This window comes from Procambarus clarkii, chromosome 53, assembly GCF_040958095.1.
Source record: "Procambarus clarkii isolate CNS0578487 chromosome 53, FALCON_Pclarkii_2.0, whole genome shotgun sequence".
Classification (NCBI taxonomy): domain Eukaryota; kingdom Metazoa; phylum Arthropoda; class Malacostraca; order Decapoda; family Cambaridae; genus Procambarus; species Procambarus clarkii.
The window spans coordinates 26,552,402-26,574,919 of record NC_091202.1 but is presented as its reverse complement, the minus strand read 5'-3'; the positions used below and the strand labels follow the sequence as shown (position 1 = coordinate 26,574,919).

The following is a 22,518-nucleotide window of genomic DNA, read 5'->3' as shown; positions in this document are numbered from 1 at the left end:
TTGATCTTGTAGAGCAAATTCATGGCTCTTAACTTCCCAGTGGCTGTAACTCTGCCCAAGCCTCCAATGGCCGTCTGGGTAGTTATGATAACTACGGTACAGTAGTTACACTGTAACGACCACGTCAATGTCGTCTAGCTAGTTGATTACGTCAATAAAATTCCGGGAATTAATCAACACATGATAAACACCATCAATAATCACCCACACCGTCACACACCTGAACCACACCGTTGTTTACGCCTCCATGCAGCGTGCTAGAGATGAAACAGTAACCCAGCAACCCTCCCCCTTCACAGTACACCGTAGCAAGCGACCTAAGGGAGCCAGGAGCGCCTGAAGGGGTCCTGTGGCATCTAGCGCATCTGAACCAATTAGCGGCGTGTGAGGGCGGTGTGTGTGTGTGGTGCCTCGGGTGCCAGGCCGGAGTCAGACACGGTCCGGATCGTCAGTGCCACACCAGCTGCGGGAGGGGACACACGTCCTCCCCTCATCTCCCTCGTCCCACGCGGCCTCCCTCTAGTATGACACTATCTTTCCCCCCTTTCAGAAAGTGGCGTCCACACCGGGTCTAATCCGTAGCCTCTCGTGGATTACAATGACGAGAATGAGCTCTTAACTACCGTAGAACGCCAACAACCACTACTACAGGTGTTAACGATAGTTACCAAGAATGAACGGTAAAAGCCTGATGTCTAACGACCTCCTTCATACTAAGACAATGGATAATTTAGTCTTAAATGAGTGATATCCTTTCCCCCGCAAAGGTGGTTCAAGCGGAGGCGCTAATTTAGTAATTAAGAGACAGTTCTTCAGGCGCTAAGTGATCTAACTTATGTGACAGACAGATTTTTGATTTGATAACTTTTAATAATGTGAAAAATACTTTTGAATGTGCTAAACTAGTTACTTTGTCTGGTGGACAAAGTTACCATTGTCTTGTAGTGTCTTGGCGGCAGGTCATCTTCGGGTCAATAATTGGCCGAAGAAATATAGGTTAATAACTGAGGTTGTCTGGAACTATTGATAACCAGCCTTAATGGTCCTGGCCACCTACTGTGACCACTGTTATGGCTCCTTCTGTGACCACTGTTATGGCTTCTACTGTGACTACTGTTATGGCTCCTACTGTGACTACTGTTATGGCTCCTACTGTGACCACTGTTGTGGCTCCTACTACTGTGACCACTGTTGTGGCTCCTACTGTGACCACTGTTATGGCTCCTACTACTGTGACCACTGTTGTGGCTCCTACTACTGTGACTACTGTTATGGCTCCTACTGTGACCACTGTTATGGCTCCTACTACTGTGACTACTGTTATGGCTCCTACTGTGACCACTGTTATGGCTCCTACTGTGACCACTGTTATGGCTCCTACTACTGTGACCACTGTTATGGCTCCTACTACTGTGACCACTGTTATGGCTCCTACTACTGTGACTACTGTTATGGCTCCTACTGTGACCACTGTTATGGCTCCTACTGTGACCACTGTTATGGCTCCTACTGTGACTACTGTTATGGTCCCTACTACTGTGACCACTGTTATGGTCCCTACTGTGACCACTGTTATGGCTTCTACTACTGTGACCAGACTGTCATGACCCCCACTACTGTGACCAGACTGTCATGACCCCCACTACTGTGACCAGACTGTCATGACCCCCACTACTGTGACCAGACTGTCATGACCCCCACTACTGTGACCAGACTGTCATGACCCCACTACTGTGACCAGACTGTCTTGACCTCTACTACTGTGACCACACTGTGATGACCCCCACTACTGTGACCAGACTGTCATGACCCCACTACTGTGACCAGACTGTCTTGACCTCTACTACTGTGACCACACTGTGATGACCCCCTACTACTGTGACCAGACTGTCATGACTCCCCACTACTGTGACCAGACTGTCTTGACCCCCACTACTGTGACCAGACTGTCATGACCCCCACTACTGTGACCAGACTGTCATGACCCCCACTACTGTGACCAGACTGTCATGACCCCCACTACTGTGACCAGACTGTCATGACCCCCCACTACTGTGACCACTGTCATGACCCCTACTACTGTGACCAGACTGTCATGACCCCCACTACTGTGACCAGACTGTCATGACTCCCCACTACTGTGACCAGACTGTCTTGACCCCCACTACTGTGACCACTGTTATGGTCCCTACTGTGACCACTGTTATGGCTCCTACTGTGACCACTGTTATGGTCCCTACTGTGACTAATGTTATGGCCCCTACTGTGACCACTGTTATGGTCCCTACTGTGACCACTGTCATGACCCCCACTACTGTGACCAGACTGTCTTGACCTCTACTACTGTGCGGACCAGTAGCGTCACTGTGACCTTAACCAGCATATGAACTACCATCCTACCGTGAACAAAATCAAACAAGCCTCACATTATGTGAGTTGACGTATATGGAAATGAATACTCCGCCACTATTGTTACGTGCTCCGTAACATGTAACTTACTGCCCGAAAGTGTGTGTGGGTTTTTTCTCTTCACATTTTTTTTAAGTTTTTAGTTTGATCCAATTTTAGAATTTTTTATCCTTGCGTAGGATGAAAAAATTGGGATAATTTTTATCCCAATTTTCCAGGTAATTATTTTAACACAATTTATTTAATGCAGAGATGTAAAAAAAAGCGAAAAGAGACTTTATTTTCTCAAGTTGTATAAATCCAAATCAGTTTTAGAATCCATTATAAGATGACTCCACCAGCGGAGGCTTCGTAGGTGGTGAAGTTTCAGCAATACTAGACAGCTGCTCAAGGTGGAACAGACCATTCCTTCCCCTAGTAAGGCTAACTCCCTCGTCAGACCATCTCTACTATCAACCCATCAACCTACGCCGAAGGAGACGGTCTATCAGAAAGGCAATCTTTACAGTCTCTCCATCAGGATCTCCATCTTCCCCAGGTCTCCGCTAACAGGCACTCCATCAGGAGAGCCATCTCCACCGCTTCTCTCCATCAGGAAACCCATGTTCGCTGTCTCCAGCAGCGGGAAAGTCTATCTTCAGTAGGACGATGGCTAGCTCCGGCAGCAGTAACCCCTCGCCACTGGCCTGCTGCTCCTTCTGCTGTCTCTACCGCTACCTGCTGCTGCTGCTGCTCCTCTGCGGCCTTCTAGCGCGCCCAGGTGAGCACTTACGGAGATTTGCAACTAAATTAGCTTCGATATCCAGCGTGTCGCTCACTGCGCCGGGTCCTGAGTGTGTGTGTTGTGTCTTGAGATGTTCCTCTTCTTGTCCACACCACACACCTTACTCTGGCCACGGTGTGGGCAAGTCTTCGTGTCTGGCTCTGTCTAACTAGGATAGGGTCGCCACGGGAAGTCACTGCTACTGGTGTGTGGGGTTGAGGGGTCACTGCTACTGGTGTGTGGGGTTGAGGGGTCACTGCTACTGGTGTGTGGGGTTGAGGGGTCACTGCTACTGGTGTGTGGGGTGAGGGGTCACTGCTACTGGTGTGTGGGGTGAGGAGGGGTCACTGTTACTGGTGTGTGGGGTGAGGGGTCACTGCTACTGGTGTGTGGGGTGAGGGGTCACTGTTACTGGTGTGTGGGGTTGAGGGGTCACTGCTACTGGTGTGTGGGGTGAGGGGTCACTGCTACTGGTGTGTGGAGTGAGGAGGGGTCACTGTTACTGGTGTGTGGGGTGAGGGGTCACTGCTACTGGTGTGTGGGGTGAGGGGGGTGTCACTGCTACTGATGTGTGCTACTGTTGACCAGACCACACACACTAGAAGGTGAAGGGACGACGACGTTTCGGTCCGTCCTGGACCATTCTCTAGTCGATTGTGAGAATCGACTTGAGAATGGTCCAGGACGGAGCGAAACGTCGTCGTCCCTTCACCTTCTAGTGTGTGGTCTGGTCAACATACTTCAGCCACGTTATTGTGACTCATCGCCTGCATAATGGCTAAAACTTTGTGTGGGATTTTGGGTGAAAATAAGAGGCTTCCTTGATGGTTCAAATAACGAGTCACATTATCGGTTGAAACAACGGATAATATTCAAATTCAAGCAAAAACCGGAGCGGCCGTAACGGTCACAATAACGGGTCATATTAACGGAAAAAAACGGATCTTTTTAACGGTTAGAATACTCAAGAAAATTATTTTCTTGGCCAAAAAATATAATATAAATGTTTGTAAAGAAAACACCTTAATAACTTCCATTCGATAATTTGCACATTGGATTATTATTATAATCTGCAAATTGAAAATACTTCGTCTTTTATTGAAAAAGCTAATCAAATTGCTCGTAATACTTTCTTTAGTTTGAAAAAGAATATAATATATAAATATCAATATATACAATATAATATAATAAATATCAAAGTGTTCAGTGAGGATCCACAAGGTCTTCTCTGAGTACTCTTTATTTTCTTCTCCAAGGCTATGGGTCCCTACACTTGCACCAGAGGTGGTACCCCTTCTAGGTTTATATATAAATATATATATTATGATTTATTTATTTGATTGATTTTATTATATTGCGTTATGGTTTAGAGAACACACAGACACAAATAACAAATCACTGTTGAAAGACCTCTTCCAGCTGTTTAGGGGGGCGGCGTGCCCAAGATACATCAAGCATTTCCTCTCTGGATCGCGACAGTTAAGATAGGCAGCTTAATGAAGTCTGCCAGATCTATCCCCCAGGGTCAGATTGGACCACTATCCATCCCCTATGGTCACTGTCCCCCATGGCTACCGTCCCCCGGGCCTAGACCACTTTAGGACATTTAGAACCACAGATAAACTCGATTTATATTTATACTCACATTCGATTTCTCAAACGACGCATGTTAGGGCAATGAGCGCAGCGTTTGTTTATGTCACTTGAGGGTCGTGGAGGTGGTTCACAAGCTCACAGCGTTGTTCCAGGCTTGGTGTTTGTACCAATGAACAAACATGCGGGCCTGTGTCTGTTGTATGGTACTATGGTTCCTGGAGGTTACAATGTTACAGTGGCTTAAATAACAGACAAACTGTTCAGAATAGACTAACAGACACACTTGTTCAGGTGATAGAACGATGATAATCTCCAATAACTTTCCAATCCTTCCTCTCTCTAATCAGATAGATAATCAACCAACTCGGACAAATCACTTATAATACATATATTCGTTTGCCTTGTTCGTGGCATGGCTTGATGCTCCTCTGTCTGGCATGACGTCAGAGGCCTACTTGCCTGTGATTGGTTACATTTCAACTGACAGAATTTGAGTATAACACATAAGTAACACAAAACAAGTAGGCTGTTTTACTTCCCTCTGAAGCAAACTCTTGTGTTAACGAAGTAATGCTTGTTTGTTCCCCCCCCCCCCTCCCCCCCCGTCCAACCACTTGGGCTGGACGGTAGAACGACGGTCTCGCTTCATGCAGGTCGGCGTTCAACCCCCCCGAGACCATCCAAGTGGTTAGACACCATTCCTTCCCCCCCGTCCCATCCCAAATCCTTATCCTGACCCCCTTCCAAGTGCTATATAGTCGTAATGGCTTGGTGCTTTCCCCCTGATAGTTCCTTCCTTCCCTCCCCCCCCACCCACAATCCTGTGTAAGAATTCTATTAATATTCACCTTGGTCACTTAACACAATCCCTCGAAGGATTCAATGGGCCCCGAGGTACACTAATCTCCAAGCAAAACACCCCACACGCCCGGGAGACATCTCCCGTCACGCAGGGTGCAGTTGTACCTCCACAGATCTCCAGTATCATCTATTGATACTGGAAATGGCTCAAAAGGGCCACCACTTATGGGCTATTCATGCCCATGCCACCTTTTGGGTGGCTTAATCTTCTCTCTCTCTCTCACCCCACACGGTTCCACCACAGAGCCAATACCATCTACCCATCACCACCACATCACCCATTTTCTACGCTGCCACAGCTTTCGCCTCTTTGAACTTTTGAACATTTGACTATGCCACTTCATCGGGATGAACTTTGACCAACGGGATGAGGTTCACATTTGGCTTCCCATCTCCTTTTTCCTTCCCTCTATCCACCCTTATTCTGTGGCTGTCATTTCCAGTATTATTTAGAATTGTTATTGATAGCCTATTTTCCTGCTCTTTCGGTGGAGGCTGCATCTTCATCCCACGGCCCTCACCTGTAGCAACGAAGGTACTGGTGGATGTGGTGGTACTGGTGGATGTGGAGGTACTGGTGGATGTGGAGGTACTGGTGGATGTGGAGGTACTGGTGGATGTGGAGGTACTGGTGGATGTGGAGGTACTGGTGGATGTGGAGGTACTGGTGGATGTGGAGGGACTGGTGGATGTGGAGGTACTGGTGGATGTGGAGGTACTGGTGGATGTGGAGGGACTGGTGGATGTGGAGGTACTGGTCGATGTGGAAGTACTGGTGGATGAGGAGGGACTGGTGGATGTGGAGGTACTGTTATAAGAGCCTGAACCGTATACAGCAGCATCAATCCCTCCTACAACAGATTTTACGTTCAACTGCATCATGAATTTACTACAGCATTTTAAACCCTTATACAGCATCCCAAACCCTTCGGTAAAGGGGCTTGAAGAACCCTTTCGATGCTGAAAAAAGTTTTCAGGCTGTAGTTGGAGAGTTCAAGATTTTGTTCCAAGATTCAGGCTGCTATAAGTCTCCTACAACCGTCTGAACCTTTCTGCAGCAGACTGAACCCTGCTGCAGCAGGCTCAAACATGCTCCAGCAGACTGAACCCGGTTGCAATAGCTTGAACCCTTTTGGAACAGACGAGCCCTGCTGTATCAGACTGAACATTTGCAACCTACGAGCTTTACGCTGCAGACCTTAGCCAGCTGCCTGAGCCGTGCCTTATGCGGTTGGAAGAGGGTGATCAGCAGCAGCAGCAGCAGCAGCAGCAGGCAACCTGGACACAGCAGCAGCAGCAACAGCAGGCAGCCTGGAGACAGCAGCCGCAGCAGCAGCAAGCAGTCTGGCCACAGCACCGAGTGTGACTCAACACACACTGGCTCCACACATACGTTAACCTTCCGTTCAGCTGTCTGACTTTACCATACTGTTCAGCCTGCTTATTGGTCGCCCATTGTTTGGGTCGCTTGTATCCAGGGTGGACGGGAACGACTGGACGGGGGAACGACTGGACGGGTAACGACTGGACGGAAACGACTGGGCTGTGATCAGCGAGCAAAACAGCGTGTTATGGTAATTGGGCTCAGCGCTCTGATCATCTTAAATCACATTCGAATCGAGACAAATTTGAATAATTGAATGATTAATATGCAGGAACGTGAGCGAACCACGACCCGGGAAGTGCCAAGTGTGTGTGCATGTGTATTGGTCCTAGTTTGTGCTTGCGGGGGTTGAGCTTTGACTCTTTGGTCCCGCCTCTCACGCCTTGAGTCAACTGGTGGGCTGTCCTGAGTCATGTTGAACACTGACTCCATCTTCCAGTACCGCTGTAACACCTGTAATGGTCTGTATCCTCAAAGCCTTCTGGTCCAAGTTGCGAACGGCTACAGGAAGCTAGGTAAGCTTTGGCTGTGCCAGGAAAGCTGGCGTATGCGGCTGTAAGTTTGACACTACCGCTAACGCGGAATGATCTCTGGTTGACAACGAGGGTATGGGACACCTGAGTATGGACAGGTGTGTGTGTGTGTGTGTGTGTGGGCGGGTATCTCACACCTGTACCCACACCTGTGTCTGGGCGGGTAGCTCGTTCAAAGGACTGTGGTCCTGACTGGCGCCTTCCAACTCTCCGTAAGTCTGGTCGACCGTCTGGTTGAGACGCACACAGCATCATAGTTCAATCGGTCGTGCGTGTCTCTGGGGAGTCCAGACGCAGGTTCGAATCCAAGACATGCCCACACTATCTCTCTCTCTCTCTCTCTCTCTCTCTCTCTCTCTCTCTCTCTCTCTCTCTCTCTCTCTCTCTCTCTCTCTCTCTCTCTCTCTCTCTCTCTCTCTCTCTCTCTCTCTCTCTCTCTCGCTCTGAACCCTGTAGATACCTATCTCTTACGGTGCCTCTTCCTTACCCATCTCTTTACCTTCCCTACCATCTTCATTACCCTGCACTTGCTGGGCTTGAACTTTAGTAGCCATTTGTCTGCCAGCTTCAGCATGGGGCCGGTATGGGGGATGGGGAGCCTGCCTAGCTCCTTGCTTCAGGTTTAGTGTATGTGATTAATGTGCAATGTGTTTGGTAATGTTTAGCGTGTATAGTTAATGTTTAGCGCGTGTGGTATGGTCATGGTACGATCAAAATTGTCTTGAAATAATCTAGGATTGTCCAAAAATATTAGGTATTGTCCAGGAAGTGTACGTATTGTCCAGAAAGAATCAATATTGTCCAGCTCTCTCACCTTTCTCCCTGTATCCTGTGTCCCTGTATTCTATGTCCCTGTATCACGTGTCCCTATATTCCGTGTCCCTGTATTATCTCTCCCTGTACGTGTCCCCATTTCCTATATCCCTGTACGTGTCCCCATTTCCTATATCCATGTATCCTGTGTCCCTGTACTATCTGCCGCTGTATTCTATTGTGTATCCCGGCGCATACATAAATACACAAGTTAACAGCTTAAGCTGTGAAACTCTGGTCATCATGAAGATGGAGAGAACGGTTGGGACGTAAAAATTACTGTGGTTTAAGGGTAATTATAAACACTTGATTACCTACGCTTTTGGGGAGACTAATGAGCATCTGGTAGATTATTTGTATAGCCTGGTTTTGACGGTTTTAGTTAGGCTAAAACCATTGTAATTTTTACGGATAGGGGGACGTTAAGAGAAGGTGTTGAGGCTGCGTTAGAAACAATCACTTATGCCATGGACATCAATCTTGATAAGTAAATGTACAGCTCGTCTGGTATCAATATTGTATTGGCTGACGCTTATTGTATTTCTTATTATACATTGTTAAGTCGGTATTGTATTATTTTGGTGATATGTTATGCTCTGTCTCTGTCTGTCTCTGTCTCTCTCTCTCTCTCTCTCTCTCTCTCTCTCTCTCTCTCTCTCTCTCTCTCTCTCTCTCTCTCTCTCTCTCTCTCTCTCTCTCTCTCTCTCTCTCTCTCTCTCTCTCTCTCTCTCTCTCTCTCTCTCTCTCTCTCTCTCTCTCTCTCTCTCTCTCTCTTTCTCTCTCTCTCTCTCTCTCTCTCTCTCTCCATTACGTGTGTCGGAGCTGTGTGTAGCCCGCTATTGTAACCTACTTTACATTAGAGTACATCAGCGGGGTACACACACCTAGGTGTGTACTGGAACACCCTTCAGGTGTGTGTGTGTGTGTTGGAACACCCTCCAGGTGTGTACTGCAACACCAAAGGACAACACACACCCTTTACCAAGTATAACAATATGATTAGAATCATGATATATATCAAACGAAGAGCACCAAGCCACCAGCACTGGAGTGGCTACAGTGACCAGACTTAACTACAGACATTCACCAAGTACACTGCACCGTAACTACCCTCTATGGGTAGTTAACTACGTAACTACGTAACTATGAAGTTACTCTCATAGACCTTAAACGTAAGCCCTAAGGGGGGGGGGTATACCTCATAGGTCTATTTTAGATATATATGGATGAGAACAGCTTCAGAAACACGTGCTTGAGGGCTACTTCAAGCGGCGGTTACCAAGGAACAACAGTGAATATCACTCCGGGCCTCCACACAATACCTTATAATTACAGCTGACAAATTGGAGAAGTTATAATCTAGTGTAGTTTGTGTTCAACATTATTGACCAATGAGAGTTTGTGTTCAACATTATTGACCAATGAGAGTTTGTGTTCAACATTATTGACCCATGTGAGAGTGTTCAACATTATTGTCAATATTATTGACCCATGTGAGACACCTGCATGCTAGTCCTTCCCTGTATCTCTCTCTCTCTCTCTCTCTCTCTCTCTCTCTCTCTCTCTCTCTCTCTCTCTCTCTCTCTCTCTCTCTCTCTCTCTCTCTCTCTCTCTCTCTCTCTCTCTATCCTTCAATTCTTCCCTTATTCCATCTTCTTCCTCCCTGCCCACGCCCCGAGGGAAGGCTGTAGGGAAACAGCATCAATCACCTATGTTCGGAGGTCCTTGCAGAGGTCAGACCTCATGTCAGAGGTCACACAGAGGTTGGTCTGACCTCTACAAGGGTCACGAAGCGAGGGGGGGCCGTCCGGGGTCATGCTGGGTCAAAGGGCGGGAACTTCCTCTCTCTATATAATTGATTAATTTTCTGTGGAGCCAAGAAAAGGTTTTACAATTAAATAGACAATGACGCTCATGGTGGTCCTTCAATCACAGTATAAGGGTCAAGGTCACAGTATAAGGGTCAAGGTCACAGTATAAGGGTCAAGGTCACAGTATAAGGGTCAAGGTCACAGTATAAGGGTCAAGGTCACAGTATAAGGGTCAAGGTCACAGTATAAGGGTCAAGGTCACAGTATAAGGGTCAAGGTCACAGTATAAGGGTCAAGGTCACAGTATAAGGGTCAAGGTCACAGTATAAGGCTCCTGATCCTAGGTCACAGTGTAACACAACAATGCACGAAGAGGCTCCTAGATACACTGTAATCTCCACTGTACCCGCGCCACAGACATCGACACACACGAGCCAGTCACTTTATAAAACCACACAAGGCACTACACCAGGAAGTGCCCTGTAATTTTCCGCCCACTAAATATAACTCGATTATTACAGGCATTACTGTGATATATAGCTAGCAGATGCCAGAGGCCACAGTGAGTACGGTGAGCACACGGGGTCGACGGTGCTCACACGGATAACCGTATGAATGGCTGTGTTGGGGCTCAATGGCTTGTTATATCAGCCTTATCAAGGTCGCCAGTACAGTATTTAAGTTACCCCTTCAACTGTCCGGTCTTTGGCGCCATTTTCCTCGTGCGGTACGGCCCTATGACCTCTCACGGCTACTGCTGGATGACCCTTGACCTCTCACGGCTACTGCCCGTGACCCCTGACCCCCACACGGGTACAGCAGGAGAGTATTGATTACATGGTAGCAGGGTTGAAGGGCAGGACCCCGAGTACAGCACATTATCTTGCTTTGTGCTGCAAACACTGGTTCGTCAGCTGTAGCCTGGGACTTACGCTCTCTGTATCACGGGACTTACCACAGCTGTAGCCTGGGACGCTTTCTGTACCACGGGACTTACGACAGCTGTAGCCTGGGACTTACGCTTTCTGTACCACGGGACTTACGACAGCTGTAGTCTGGGACTTACGCTTTCTGTACCACGGGACTTACGACAGCTGTAGTCTGGGACTTAGCCAGCTGTAACCACGAGACTTACGACAGCTGTAGTCTGGGACGTACGCTCTCTGTACCACGGGACTTACGACAGCTGTAACCACGGGACTTACGCCAGCTGTAACCACGAGACTTACGACAGCTGTAGTCTGGGACGTACGCTCTCTGTACCACGGGACTTACGACAGCTGTAACCACGGGACTTACGACAGCTGTAACCACGGAACTTACGCCAGCTGTAACCACGGGACTTAGCCAGCTGTAACCACGGGACTTACGACAGCTGTAACCACGGAACTTACGCCAGCTGTAACCACGGGACTTAGCCAGCTGTAACCACGGAACTTACGCCAGCTGTAACCACTGAACTTACGCCAGCTGTAACCACGGGACTTAGCCAGCTGTAACCACGGAACTTACGCCAGCTGTAACCACGGGACTTAGCCAGCTGTAACCACGGAACTTACGCCAGCTGTAACCACGGGACTTAGCCAGCTGTAACCACGGGACTTAGCCAGCTGTAACCACGGGACTTAGCCAGCTGTAACCACGGGACTTAGCCAGCTGTAACCACGGGACTTACGACAGCTGTAACCACGGGACTTACGCCAGCTGTAACCACGGGACTTAGCCAGCTGTAACCACGGAACTTACGCCAGCTGTAACCACGGGACTTAGCCAGCTGTAACCACGGGACTTACGCCAGCTGTAACCACGGGACTTAGCCAGCTGTAACCACGGAACTTACGCCAGCTGTAACCACGGGACTTAGCCAGCTGTAACCACGGGACTTAGCCAGCTGTAACCACGGGACTTAGCCAGCTGTAACCACGGGACTTACGCCAGCTGTAACCACGGGACTTACGCCAGCTGTAACCACGGGACTTAGCCAGCTGTAACCACGGGACTTACGCCAGCTGTAACCACGGAACTCACACCTGTCCTCCCGTAACACCTGCGTCAGGACGACCTCTGTAACACGGGGGTCGTGGCCTCCAGTGTGGGTGTATTTTTGGTGCGCACTTTTGCGTATGTTATCGCTTGTGTATTTCTGGCCGCCTGGGTTTTATAGTGAGTATTTTTGCGTAATATTTTGAGTTTTCTCTTGTATGTGTATAGTTTTTGTGTGTGTGTGTTTTGTTTATCTGTCTCGTTTTTCTTAGTGTATGAATTGAATGTGTATTTTTTGTGTTGAATCTTGTATCGGTATGTTTTTGTGAGTGAATTTATGCGAGTTATTGTTATCATACGTTTGTATGCATGTATGTATGTTTGTATGCATGTATGTATGTTTGTCCACGTGTCTGTATTACTGTGTATGAACAGTTGTTCTTAATGCGTGTATTTTGGTTGTATTAATTGTCTTCGTGTATGAATTTTAGTCTGTATTTTTATGTCAATATATCTTGTGTATATGTAGCTCTTGGACCCCGCCTTTCTAACCGTCGCTTGTCTAATGTACTTAATCCTGTTTTATTTTTCTTCTATCATATCTACTATATAATTTCTCTCCCTCACACACACACACACACACACACACACACACACACACACACACACACACACACACACACACACACACACACACACACACACACACACACACACACACTAGCTCCCAGGTAATTATTTACTGCTAGATGTACAAGGGCATCAGGCGAAAGAAACGGCCTATTTGTTTTTGCCTCGGCCAGGAATGTAACCCGAGTCTTTAGGAGTACGACTTCCGAATGATGTCCACTCGACCGCGGGGCCCTGTGTGTGTGTGTGTGTGTGTACTCACCTAATTGTGCTTGCGGGGGTTGTGCTTTGGCTCTTTGGTCCCGTGTGTGTGTGTGTGTGTGGGTCACTAATAAGTCAAAGGTTTGTTAATAATGGATCGCAAGTTCTATTAAAACTCGACACATCTAAGCTAGAAGAAGCTGAGAAAATTAAAGATTCGTCGAGGAATTCGTGCTACAAGTCGCTCTGTGATATCCTTACTACTAGTAAAGCACAACGCTACACTGAGCAGATAGCAAAAACTCTTTATTGATAACATTTGTAAAAAAAACTCATTTCATCATCGGAACACTTCAGGAATAAAATATTGTATTTTATTTAAAACTAAATCATTACAATAAAGCGGAAAGTAAAGAACGGTGTAAAAGAAATTCCGACAAAAGTTTATAATAAAACATGTATCAAATCAATACAATACACGTCAATAAAACACCTGTATGAATTCAATACGCAGGCAAACGAGCGCTTCAAGTTAGAAAAGTGGTTAGTAGTTACTAGTGTAAAAAGGCTCAGTGAATCAAGCCTTTGTCACAGAGACTTGGGCGTTTCTGAACTGTTGTGAACGCTCTTCACAATGGCTCGGAGCTCCGCAGGGCGGCTCAGAGCTCCGCAGGGCGGCTCAGAGCTCCGCAGGGCGGCTCAGAGCTCCCCCAGGGCGGCTCAGAGCTCCCCCAGGGCGGCTCAGAGGTCCACAGGGCGGCTCGGAGGTCCACATGGCGGCTCGGAGGTCCACATGGCGGCTCGGAGGTCCACATGGCGGCTCGGAGGTCCACATGGCGGCTCGGAGGTCCGCAGGGCGGCTCGGAGGTCCGCAGGGCGGCTCAGAGGTCCACATGGCGGCTCGGAGGTCCACATGGCGGCTCGGAGGTCCGCAGGGCGGCTCGGAGGTCCGCAGGGCGGCTCGGAGGTCCACAGGGCGGCTCGGAGGTCCGCAGGGCGGCTCGGAGGTCCGCAGGGCGGCTCGGAGGTCCACAGGGCGGCTCGGAGGTCCACATGGCGGCTCGGAGGTCCGCAGGGCGGCTCGGAGGTCCACAGGGCGGCTCAGAGGTCCACAGGGCGGCTCAGAGGTCCACATGGCGGCTCGGAGGTCCACATGGCGGCTCGGAGGTCCGCAGGGCGGCTCGGAGGTCCACAGGGCGGCTCGGAGGTCCACATGGCGGCTCGGAGGTCCGCAGGGCGGCTCGGAGGTCCACAGGGCGGCTCAGAGGTCCACATGGCGGCTCAGAGGTCCACAGGGAGGCTCAGAGCTTCGCAGGGCGGCTCGGAGGTCCGCAGGGAGGCTCAGAGCTTCGCAGGGCGGCTCGGAGGTCCGCAGGGCGGCTCAGAGCTTCGCAGGGCGGCTCGGAGGTCCACAGGGCGGCTCGGAGGTCCGCAGGGCGGCTCAGAGCTCCGCAGGGCGGCTCAGAGCTCCGCAGGGCGGCTCAGAGCTCCACATGGCGGCTCAGAGCTCCGCAGGGCGGCTCAGAGCTCCACATGGCGGCTCAGAGCTCCGCAGGGCGGCTCAGAGCTCCGCAGGGCGGCTCAGAGCTCCGCAGGGCGGCTCAGAGCTCCGCAGGGCGGCTCAGAGCTCCGCATGGCGGCTCAGAGCTCCGCAGGGCGGCTCAGAGCTCCGCAGGGCGGCTCAGAGCTCCGCAGGGCGGCTCAGAGCTCCCCCAGGGCGGCTCAGAGCTCCCCCAGGGCGGCTCAGAGCTCCGCAGGGCGGCTCAGAGCTCCGCAGGGCGGCTCAGAGCTTCCCCAGGGCGGCTCAGAGCTCCGCAGGGCGGCTCAGAGCTCCGCAGGGCGGCTCAGAGCTCCGCAGGGCGGCTCAGAGCTCCGCAGGGCGGCTCAGAGCTTCCCCAGGGCGGCTCAGAGCTCCGCAGGGCAGCTCAGAGCTCCGCAGGGCGGCTCAGAGCCCCAGGCTGTGGCACCTATGGGGTGTTGAATGACCTTGTTTGACCCTCCCTATTGCCCTAATTGATAGTTTACCAATATACATGCCAGGCACGAAGAGCTTGACCCCACTTACATAATCCTATTAGGTAAGTACCTCTCTCTCTTCCTCCACTACCCCTCACTCCCTCCTTTCCTCCCTAGGAACAGTGTAGCAATCATGCAGGTCGGCGTTCAATCCCCGACCGTCCACAAGTGGTTGGGTACCATTCCTTTCCCCCGTCCCATCCCAAATCCTTTGACCCCTTCCCAGTGCTATATAGTCGTGATGGCTTGGCGCTTCCTCCTCATAATTCCTTACTTCACTGTTGATGCTGTTGTTGTTGTTATAGATTCAGCTACTAGGAACAAGTTCCAAGTAGCACGGGCTATGGTGAGCCCGTAACTTACCTGGCACAGGAGTGGGGCAAGTAGCACGGGCTATGGTGAGCCCGTAACTTACCTGGCACAGGAGCGGGGCAAGTAGCACGGGCTATGGTGAGTCCGTAACTTACCTGGCACAGGAGCGGGGCAAGTAGCACGGGCTATGGCGAGCCCGTAGTGGACTGTTGACGTTTCCGGTAGAAAGGATAAAAAAAAAAACTTTTACAGCATTAAATCATGTTTGAACATTTGGGTGGGCGGGAACACGCTAGCAGTGAGCGATCAAAGCGACAATTGAACACTAAACACCGCCAAAATTGTTGTTAAAACATCGTTTTTATTTAACCCGAATGAATTATTTCCCAGATGAAATAGAATATGTCACAATACATCGGACGCTGCGCTAAAAAGTGTATATTTTCTAGGAATACAGAACAGTGAGTACATGTGGAGGTGTACACAACATGGAGTGTATACAGCGGTGTACACAGCAGCCGGTGTACACTGTAGGGGGGGGAGCCAAGGACACATCACTACAATATAATGCTTATACCAGGGGCCAGATTCACGAAGCAGTTACGCAGGCACTTTACGAACCTGTACATCTTTTCTCAATCTTTGGCGGCCTTGTTTACAATTATTAAACAGTTAATGAGCTCCGAAGCACCAGGAGGCTGCTTATAACAATAACAACAGTTGATTGGCAAGTTTGCATGCTTGTAAACTGTTTAATAAATGTAACCAAAGCTGTCAAAGATTGAGGAAAGATGTACACGTTCGTAAGTGCTTGCGTAACTGCTTCGTGAATCTGGCCCTAGGTCAGGTGGGCCGCTGGTGACCCCACCACCACGGCCAGACCCATCACAGTCCGCCAGAGGGAGTCGAACCAGCATCCAGGGTGTAAGACTGAGAGCGATGCCTCCCCACCAATACAATTTTTCGAAATTGGAAATTCTTATCATAATAATAAGACTGTGATTTATAAGTCACATCTGTGATCAACTGCCGGCCTCCACTTGTGCAATTTGCATAATGTATAACCGTTGCAATGTATACATACACACAAGACACATGATACATACACAGAAACTGCTCTGCATGTGTATTATTGAGAGGGTTAAAGATTACGTGAACAAATCCACAGGAGCTGTTATGAGGGCTTGAACCTGTGTATCTGGGTGTTCCCAGCTGTTATCACATGTATCACGATTTCTGACATATATGTGATTTGTGTGTGTCTTGAAGATGACGTGGTTGTCTACAGACAGGCTGGTGGACTCCGCCACTCCCGCCGCAAGCAAGCAATGCATAACTTATCTCCGTTTCTGCTCTTCTTGAGTTTTATAGTTCTTGGACCACAGCCAACCTCACAGATATGTAATGGATCTCTCTCTCTCTCTCTCTTAGACACACACATATACGATCCGGGAGACATGATCACCACATGCAACATTCTCAGGGGGAATTGACGGGTTGCACAAGGATATGGATTATTTAACACGGGTGGTACACGCACAAGGGGACACAGGTGGAAACAGAGTACCCAAGTGAGCCACAGAGACAGTAGAAAGACTGTTCAGTGACATGGCAAATGGCATAGCATAGTGCCATTAGCATAGTAAATGTGCACAGGTTACTGTGTTGACCAGGTCTGGCACCTGGCACCCGGACCGTGGCACCTGGCACCCGGACCGTGGCACCTGGCACCTGGCACCCGGCTTGCCAGGTCACTCTGGTGACCGCTTCTGTAATTCGTGAACTTTTATTTTAATTACAACTTTTTCGGAAGGGCAAGAAAGTGCATTACAGAAATTTTTAAAAGTTTTGAATTATAGCGGTTTAGGCGTTTAAGCCACGCCTATATTTCTTAACCGTATATTGTTCGCTATACTTAGTGTAAATATATCTAGTGGCAAGATAACATATGCAAGATTGCAAGGATGATCTTGCTCCTTGCAGAAGCAGCAGTCTATTCTGATAGTCATATGTACCAACTCTTAGTCAATTCTGATATCTTTTCTAAGTGCTGTATAATGTCTTACAACTCAAGAGCTCTCTCCTGATAGTTACCTCACGAGCGGCTTCTCCTGTTTCTTAATTCCGGATCAAATGTCTGAATTGTAATTTCAAATTAGCTTCTCAAAATTAAAACCAGATTCATTGAAATGAGCAAAAGTCATGTATCGTCTTAGTGCACTTCATCCTGCTATATGTACCAGGTATATATATATATATATATATATATATATATATATATATATATATATATATATATATATATATAATATATATATACGTGACATATGTACGTGATCCTGAGATATATATACACCAGTCAGGAGAAGCCTGATTTGATTGGTCCGTGACTCATTACTCGATATTGTAAATGATGGGTGAACCTACAATTTACTATATAATGAAATACCGTTTGACTCTTTACAATTTTTGGTATAGTCGCGAATTTACATTATGGTAAGTTCCTCCAGCAACCAGGAGCGACCGGGCCGCGGGGACGCTAAGCCCCGGAAGCACCTCAAGGTATGGTGCCAAGTCGTCTGCGCTTCCTCACTTGAGCGAGCTTTCTCTAATTGCTTTACCTCATTGAGCGGGTGTAGAGTCTATTCTCCAGTCAAATTGATTAAGACATATTAGAATAGCACCGCCAGACCGTATTGTGAATGGCAGACAGCGGTGATATTGCTTCAAATAGCATCTAGCTTTCAGACAGGCATTTGTTATTAACTAATATAACAACCTAGTTAATTTAATTTTATCCTGATAAACGTGTAGACAGGATTTAATCACATGAGTCTGATCGTGTTCTCCAAAAGGTAATTATAGAGCCTAATTAAATTATTTGATCTTCGATTAGAGATTTTTGCTGACATCCTAATTGTACATCTCTCATAGGTATAAGGTGAGGAATAAGTATATATAAGTATGAGTATGAGGAATAAGTATAAGTATGAGGAATAAATGAGGGTAAACATAGCTTCAAATTCGACCCCCTCCCCCCATAACACTCCCCCACCACCCATCAGTCACCCTGCCAAGTCTGGCGAGGCTAGCCGCAAGCATCTGGCCATCATCCACGGTCAAACATCCTATTTTATAAAGATAAATGGTTGGCCCTGTAGGCCTACCCTCTCTCACAAGACAAGAGAGGCCTGTGTCTCAGACATGTTGACGCAAACACTCTTGTGGTTTCTCTGGTACAGTGCCATGGTGTAGTGTCTGGCACAGTGCCTATAGTGTGTGGCACAGTGCCATGGTGTAGTGTGTGGCACAGTGCCTATAGTGTGTGGCACAGTGCCTATAGTGTCTGGTACAGTGCCATGGTGTAGTGTCTGGCACAGTGCCTATAGTGTCTGGCACAGTGCCTATAGTGTGTGGCACAGTGCCGGAGTCTATATCTAAACTTGACTTATATTTTCAGTGTTATCACTACACTGACACTGAAGCGTTCAGTATCATCGCTACACTGTCAGTATTGCGTTCCGGGGAAGCTATCTTTCTCATATTTCTTCCAGAGCGCTTTCCTTATATTTCATAAAAGGTTTTCTATTTCATTGCATTTTACTGTATTTTACACTGGAGGTTACAGGAGACGTCTTGAGACTTAAGAGCCTTGTCTTCCCACAACCCATCCAAGCCTAACCTAAGTCAGACTTAAGACTCACCTACTAATATCTCGATATCTAGGTTCTCAATTGTTTAGCACAGTGCTAGCTACCACAACCCCGCAGGCCGACCTCCCACCAACCACCACAGCCAGGCAAACCACTCTATAAATCCTACACCTTTAAAAAGCCCGCGAAGGAGATCAGTTGCATCTTTCATCCACCAAGTTGGCAAGTGAAGCCTCTACCGCTATTCTCAAGGTCTCCAGTTACGAGCGAGAATTTAGCGTGGGGTCTGCGGCTCAGTGGTAGATTAGCGCGATACCTCTGCGGTCTGCTTATATAATAATATATATGTATTATTATACTAGTGGGCCACACGCCATACCTGAAGCGGCCCACCTGTTACCGCGCCTCCACTGGGATAGTTATATACTGCCTTCACTCGCTCGTGGGGGAATAAAAATCCTGTTTTTTCTTTCTGACGTAGAGTGGAGTCATCGGACAACCCGTTCTCGCACTTTCGTATAGTCAATATTGACTTATTAAATACGTACATATGTGACATACTTAACACACTAGTTTACCTTGAAAATCTTCATAGAAAACACCGACCTTACCTAACCTTCTTAGTATGTTAAGATAACCATCTTATTGCTTCGTAATTACAATTATTACTTAACCTATACCTATAATTGTAATTACGAAGCAATAAGATGCTTATCTTAACACAATCCTATCTCTTATATCCTCAGTCACAGGAACATTTTAAGGGCTGGTCAAGGTCTCCTCAACTCAAGGAAGGGGCTGGAACACTACACCGAGGCCAGATATATGCCAGGCAACACCCACGTGTTGGTAGTGGTGTGGGGAGTGTAGGGCCGGCGGTTCGAGCCCAAGGTATGACACTCATATTTTCTCTCGTTGAAAGTGCGAGTGATATAGAGTGTTTCCGAGACCAATAAAGTGTTCATTAGAAAGAAACAAGGTGTTAGTAAAGCAATATGAATGAACTTGAACAAGATCAATAATACAAAGATGAACAATATATATGACAAAAGCTGACATTTTTTTGTTTATTTTGTTTTGAATCAAAAGTTTTTAGAATGAGTGATTTATATATATAAATATCTGTTAGGGTAATATTGTTGACCAATGTATAATTCTCCTGATTTATGTTTGCTAGTGTGTGTATTCACCTAGTTGTATTCACTAGGTGAATACAACTAGCAATATTCATTCCTAGTTGTGTGTGTGTGTGTACTAACCTAGTTGTGTTTGCGGGGGTTGAGCTCTGGCTCTTTGGTCCCGCCTCTCAACCGTCAATCAACAGGTGTACAGGTTCCTGAGCCTATTGGGCTCTATCATGTCTACACTTGAAACTGTGTATGGAGTCAGCCTCCACCACATCATGTGTGTGTGTGTGTGTGTGTGTGTGTGTGTGTGTGTGTGTGTGTGTGTGTGTGTGTGTGTGTGTGTGCACGCAACACAGAGGAGCAGAGCAGCAGCACCAAGACAAACGGAATTCGGTGTGCCAACAAGCGGAGGAATTGGCAAGTGCCAACTACCCCTCGCGTCTCTGTAGGCTGTCAACAGGCCGCCCGCCTCAGTGAGCGCCCATTGTCTCAGCTTCTTCAGCTATCATCTTCAATTAGTGAGGACGAACACCCGCCGTCGCATAGCTCTGCACGCCCACATTACTCCTGTCACCCGCCCACTGCTGTCACCCGCCCACTCCTGTCACCGCCCACTGCTGTCAACACCCACCGCTGTCACCGCCCACTCCTGTCACCACCCTGAGACTGAAGGTGTTGACGGAACACAAGTAGAGGGGTGTGAACAGGACGTGGCTACACCTTGACAGCGGTGTGGCCCTCGGCCCTAAGCCTGTCCGGCTCCATAGACACTGTCAACAGCCACTACATCCGAGTTTCAGCTTCTAAAACATTTCCCGGAACCTTTCCAGGTGTGTGTGTCAAGTGTTGGTCGTTTATCTGAGGTGCTAAGGTGTACCTCTGTACCACCAAACAGGTGCTAAGGTGTACCTCTGTACCACCAAACAGGTGCTAAGGTGTACCTCTGTACCACCAAACAGGTGCTAAGGTGTACCCCTGTACCACCAAACAGGTGCTAAGGTGTACCTCTGTACCACCAAACAGGTGCTAAGGTGTACCTCTGTACCACCAAACAGGTGCTAAGGTGTACCCCTGTACCAATCAAGCATTGATTGGCCCCATCCCCTTACCCTATGATTGGCCCATCACCTCTCTCTCTCTCTCTCTCTCTCTCTCTCTCTCTCTCTCTCTCTCTCATACGGGATGGGTATGGGGTCCACCACCACCCACGGGATGGGTATGGGGGTCCACCACCGTCCACGGGATGGGTATGGGGTCCACCACCACCCACGGGATGGGTATGGGGGTCCACCACCGTCCACGGGATGGGTATGGGGTCCACCACCGCCCACGGGATGGGTATGGGGTCCACCACCACCCACGGGATGGATATAGGGTCCACCACCACCCACGAGATGGGTATAGGGTCCACCACCACCCACAGGATGGGTATGACATTGCATTATATACAACTAAACCCAAACCCACGACTCCAGAACGTCAAGGTCTTACAGGCCACCCCTACACCCCCCCCCACTCTACCCCCCCCCCCCCACAAACCAACCCCCCCACCCCCTCCACAAGCTCCAAACCCCCTCCTACACCCCCCCAACACCTTGATCTCTACAAAGCTCCAGCCCACGATACCATTCCTCCATTAGTCTCGGAGAATCGTGGCCAGGAATTTGCTCCAATCACTCTCCAGCTTTTCACTTTTCCATCTCAACTCTGCGACTTTCCTCCAGTCCCTAAAAGCTTCTGAACGTCGAGCCATATCATAAAAACGGGGACAAAAAATATATATATAACCCAAGCGGTTTCGTCCACACAAGAAACTTAATAGGTTGTTCTTGATTTGAGTCGTCTAGAGACAGTCTTGAGGAGCTGTCATAAACATCATCTTGTACGTCGCTTTAGACGTATTTAGACATTTGTACGGCTATCTAGACGTTTGTACGTCATTTTAGACGTATTTAGAAGATTGTACGTCGCTTTACTCATAGATGTTCTTCTATATACATTATTCATCACTTTAAACATACAACACTCATCAGTGAAATACAACATACATCACTCATCAGTGAAATACATCATACATCACTCATCAGTGAAATACATCATACATCACTCGTCAGTGAAATACAACATACAACACTCGTCAGTGAAATACAACATACAACACTCGTCAGTGAAATACAACATACAACACTCGTCAGTGAAATACAACATACAACACTCGTCAGTGAAATACAACATACAACACTCGTCAGTGAAATACAACATACAACACTCGTCAGTGAAATACAACATACAACACTCGTCAGTGAAATACAACATACAACACTCGTCAGTTAAAATACAACATACAATACTCCGCAAAGTATTTCAATTTTAATTAACAAATATTTTGTAATCTTTGTTCTGTGTCAGTTGCTAGTTTTTCCACA

General features: G+C 48.1%; 2 protein-coding genes across 2 annotated transcripts in view; both read left to right on the top strand.

Moving 5' to 3' along the window:
* The first annotated feature begins 428 nt into the window (after positions 1–428).
* Positions 429–22,518, top strand: part of LOC123767153 (cell adhesion molecule 1) — a 59,652-nt gene continuing 37,562 nt past the window's right edge. The window contains exons 1-2 of the mRNA XM_045756688.2: positions 429–522; positions 2,660–3,169. Coding sequence (XP_045612644.1) covers positions 3,058–3,169 — 112 coding nt within the window. The 5' untranslated portion in view covers positions 429–522; positions 2,660–3,057. The remainder of the gene's footprint in view (positions 523–2,659; positions 3,170–22,518) is intronic.
* LOC123767276 (keratin-associated protein 9-1-like) lies at positions 1,040–1,636 on the top strand. The gene has a single exon (XM_045756847.1). The coding sequence runs from the start codon at positions 1,040–1,042 to the stop codon at positions 1,634–1,636; it is 597 nt and encodes a 198-aa protein (XP_045612803.1).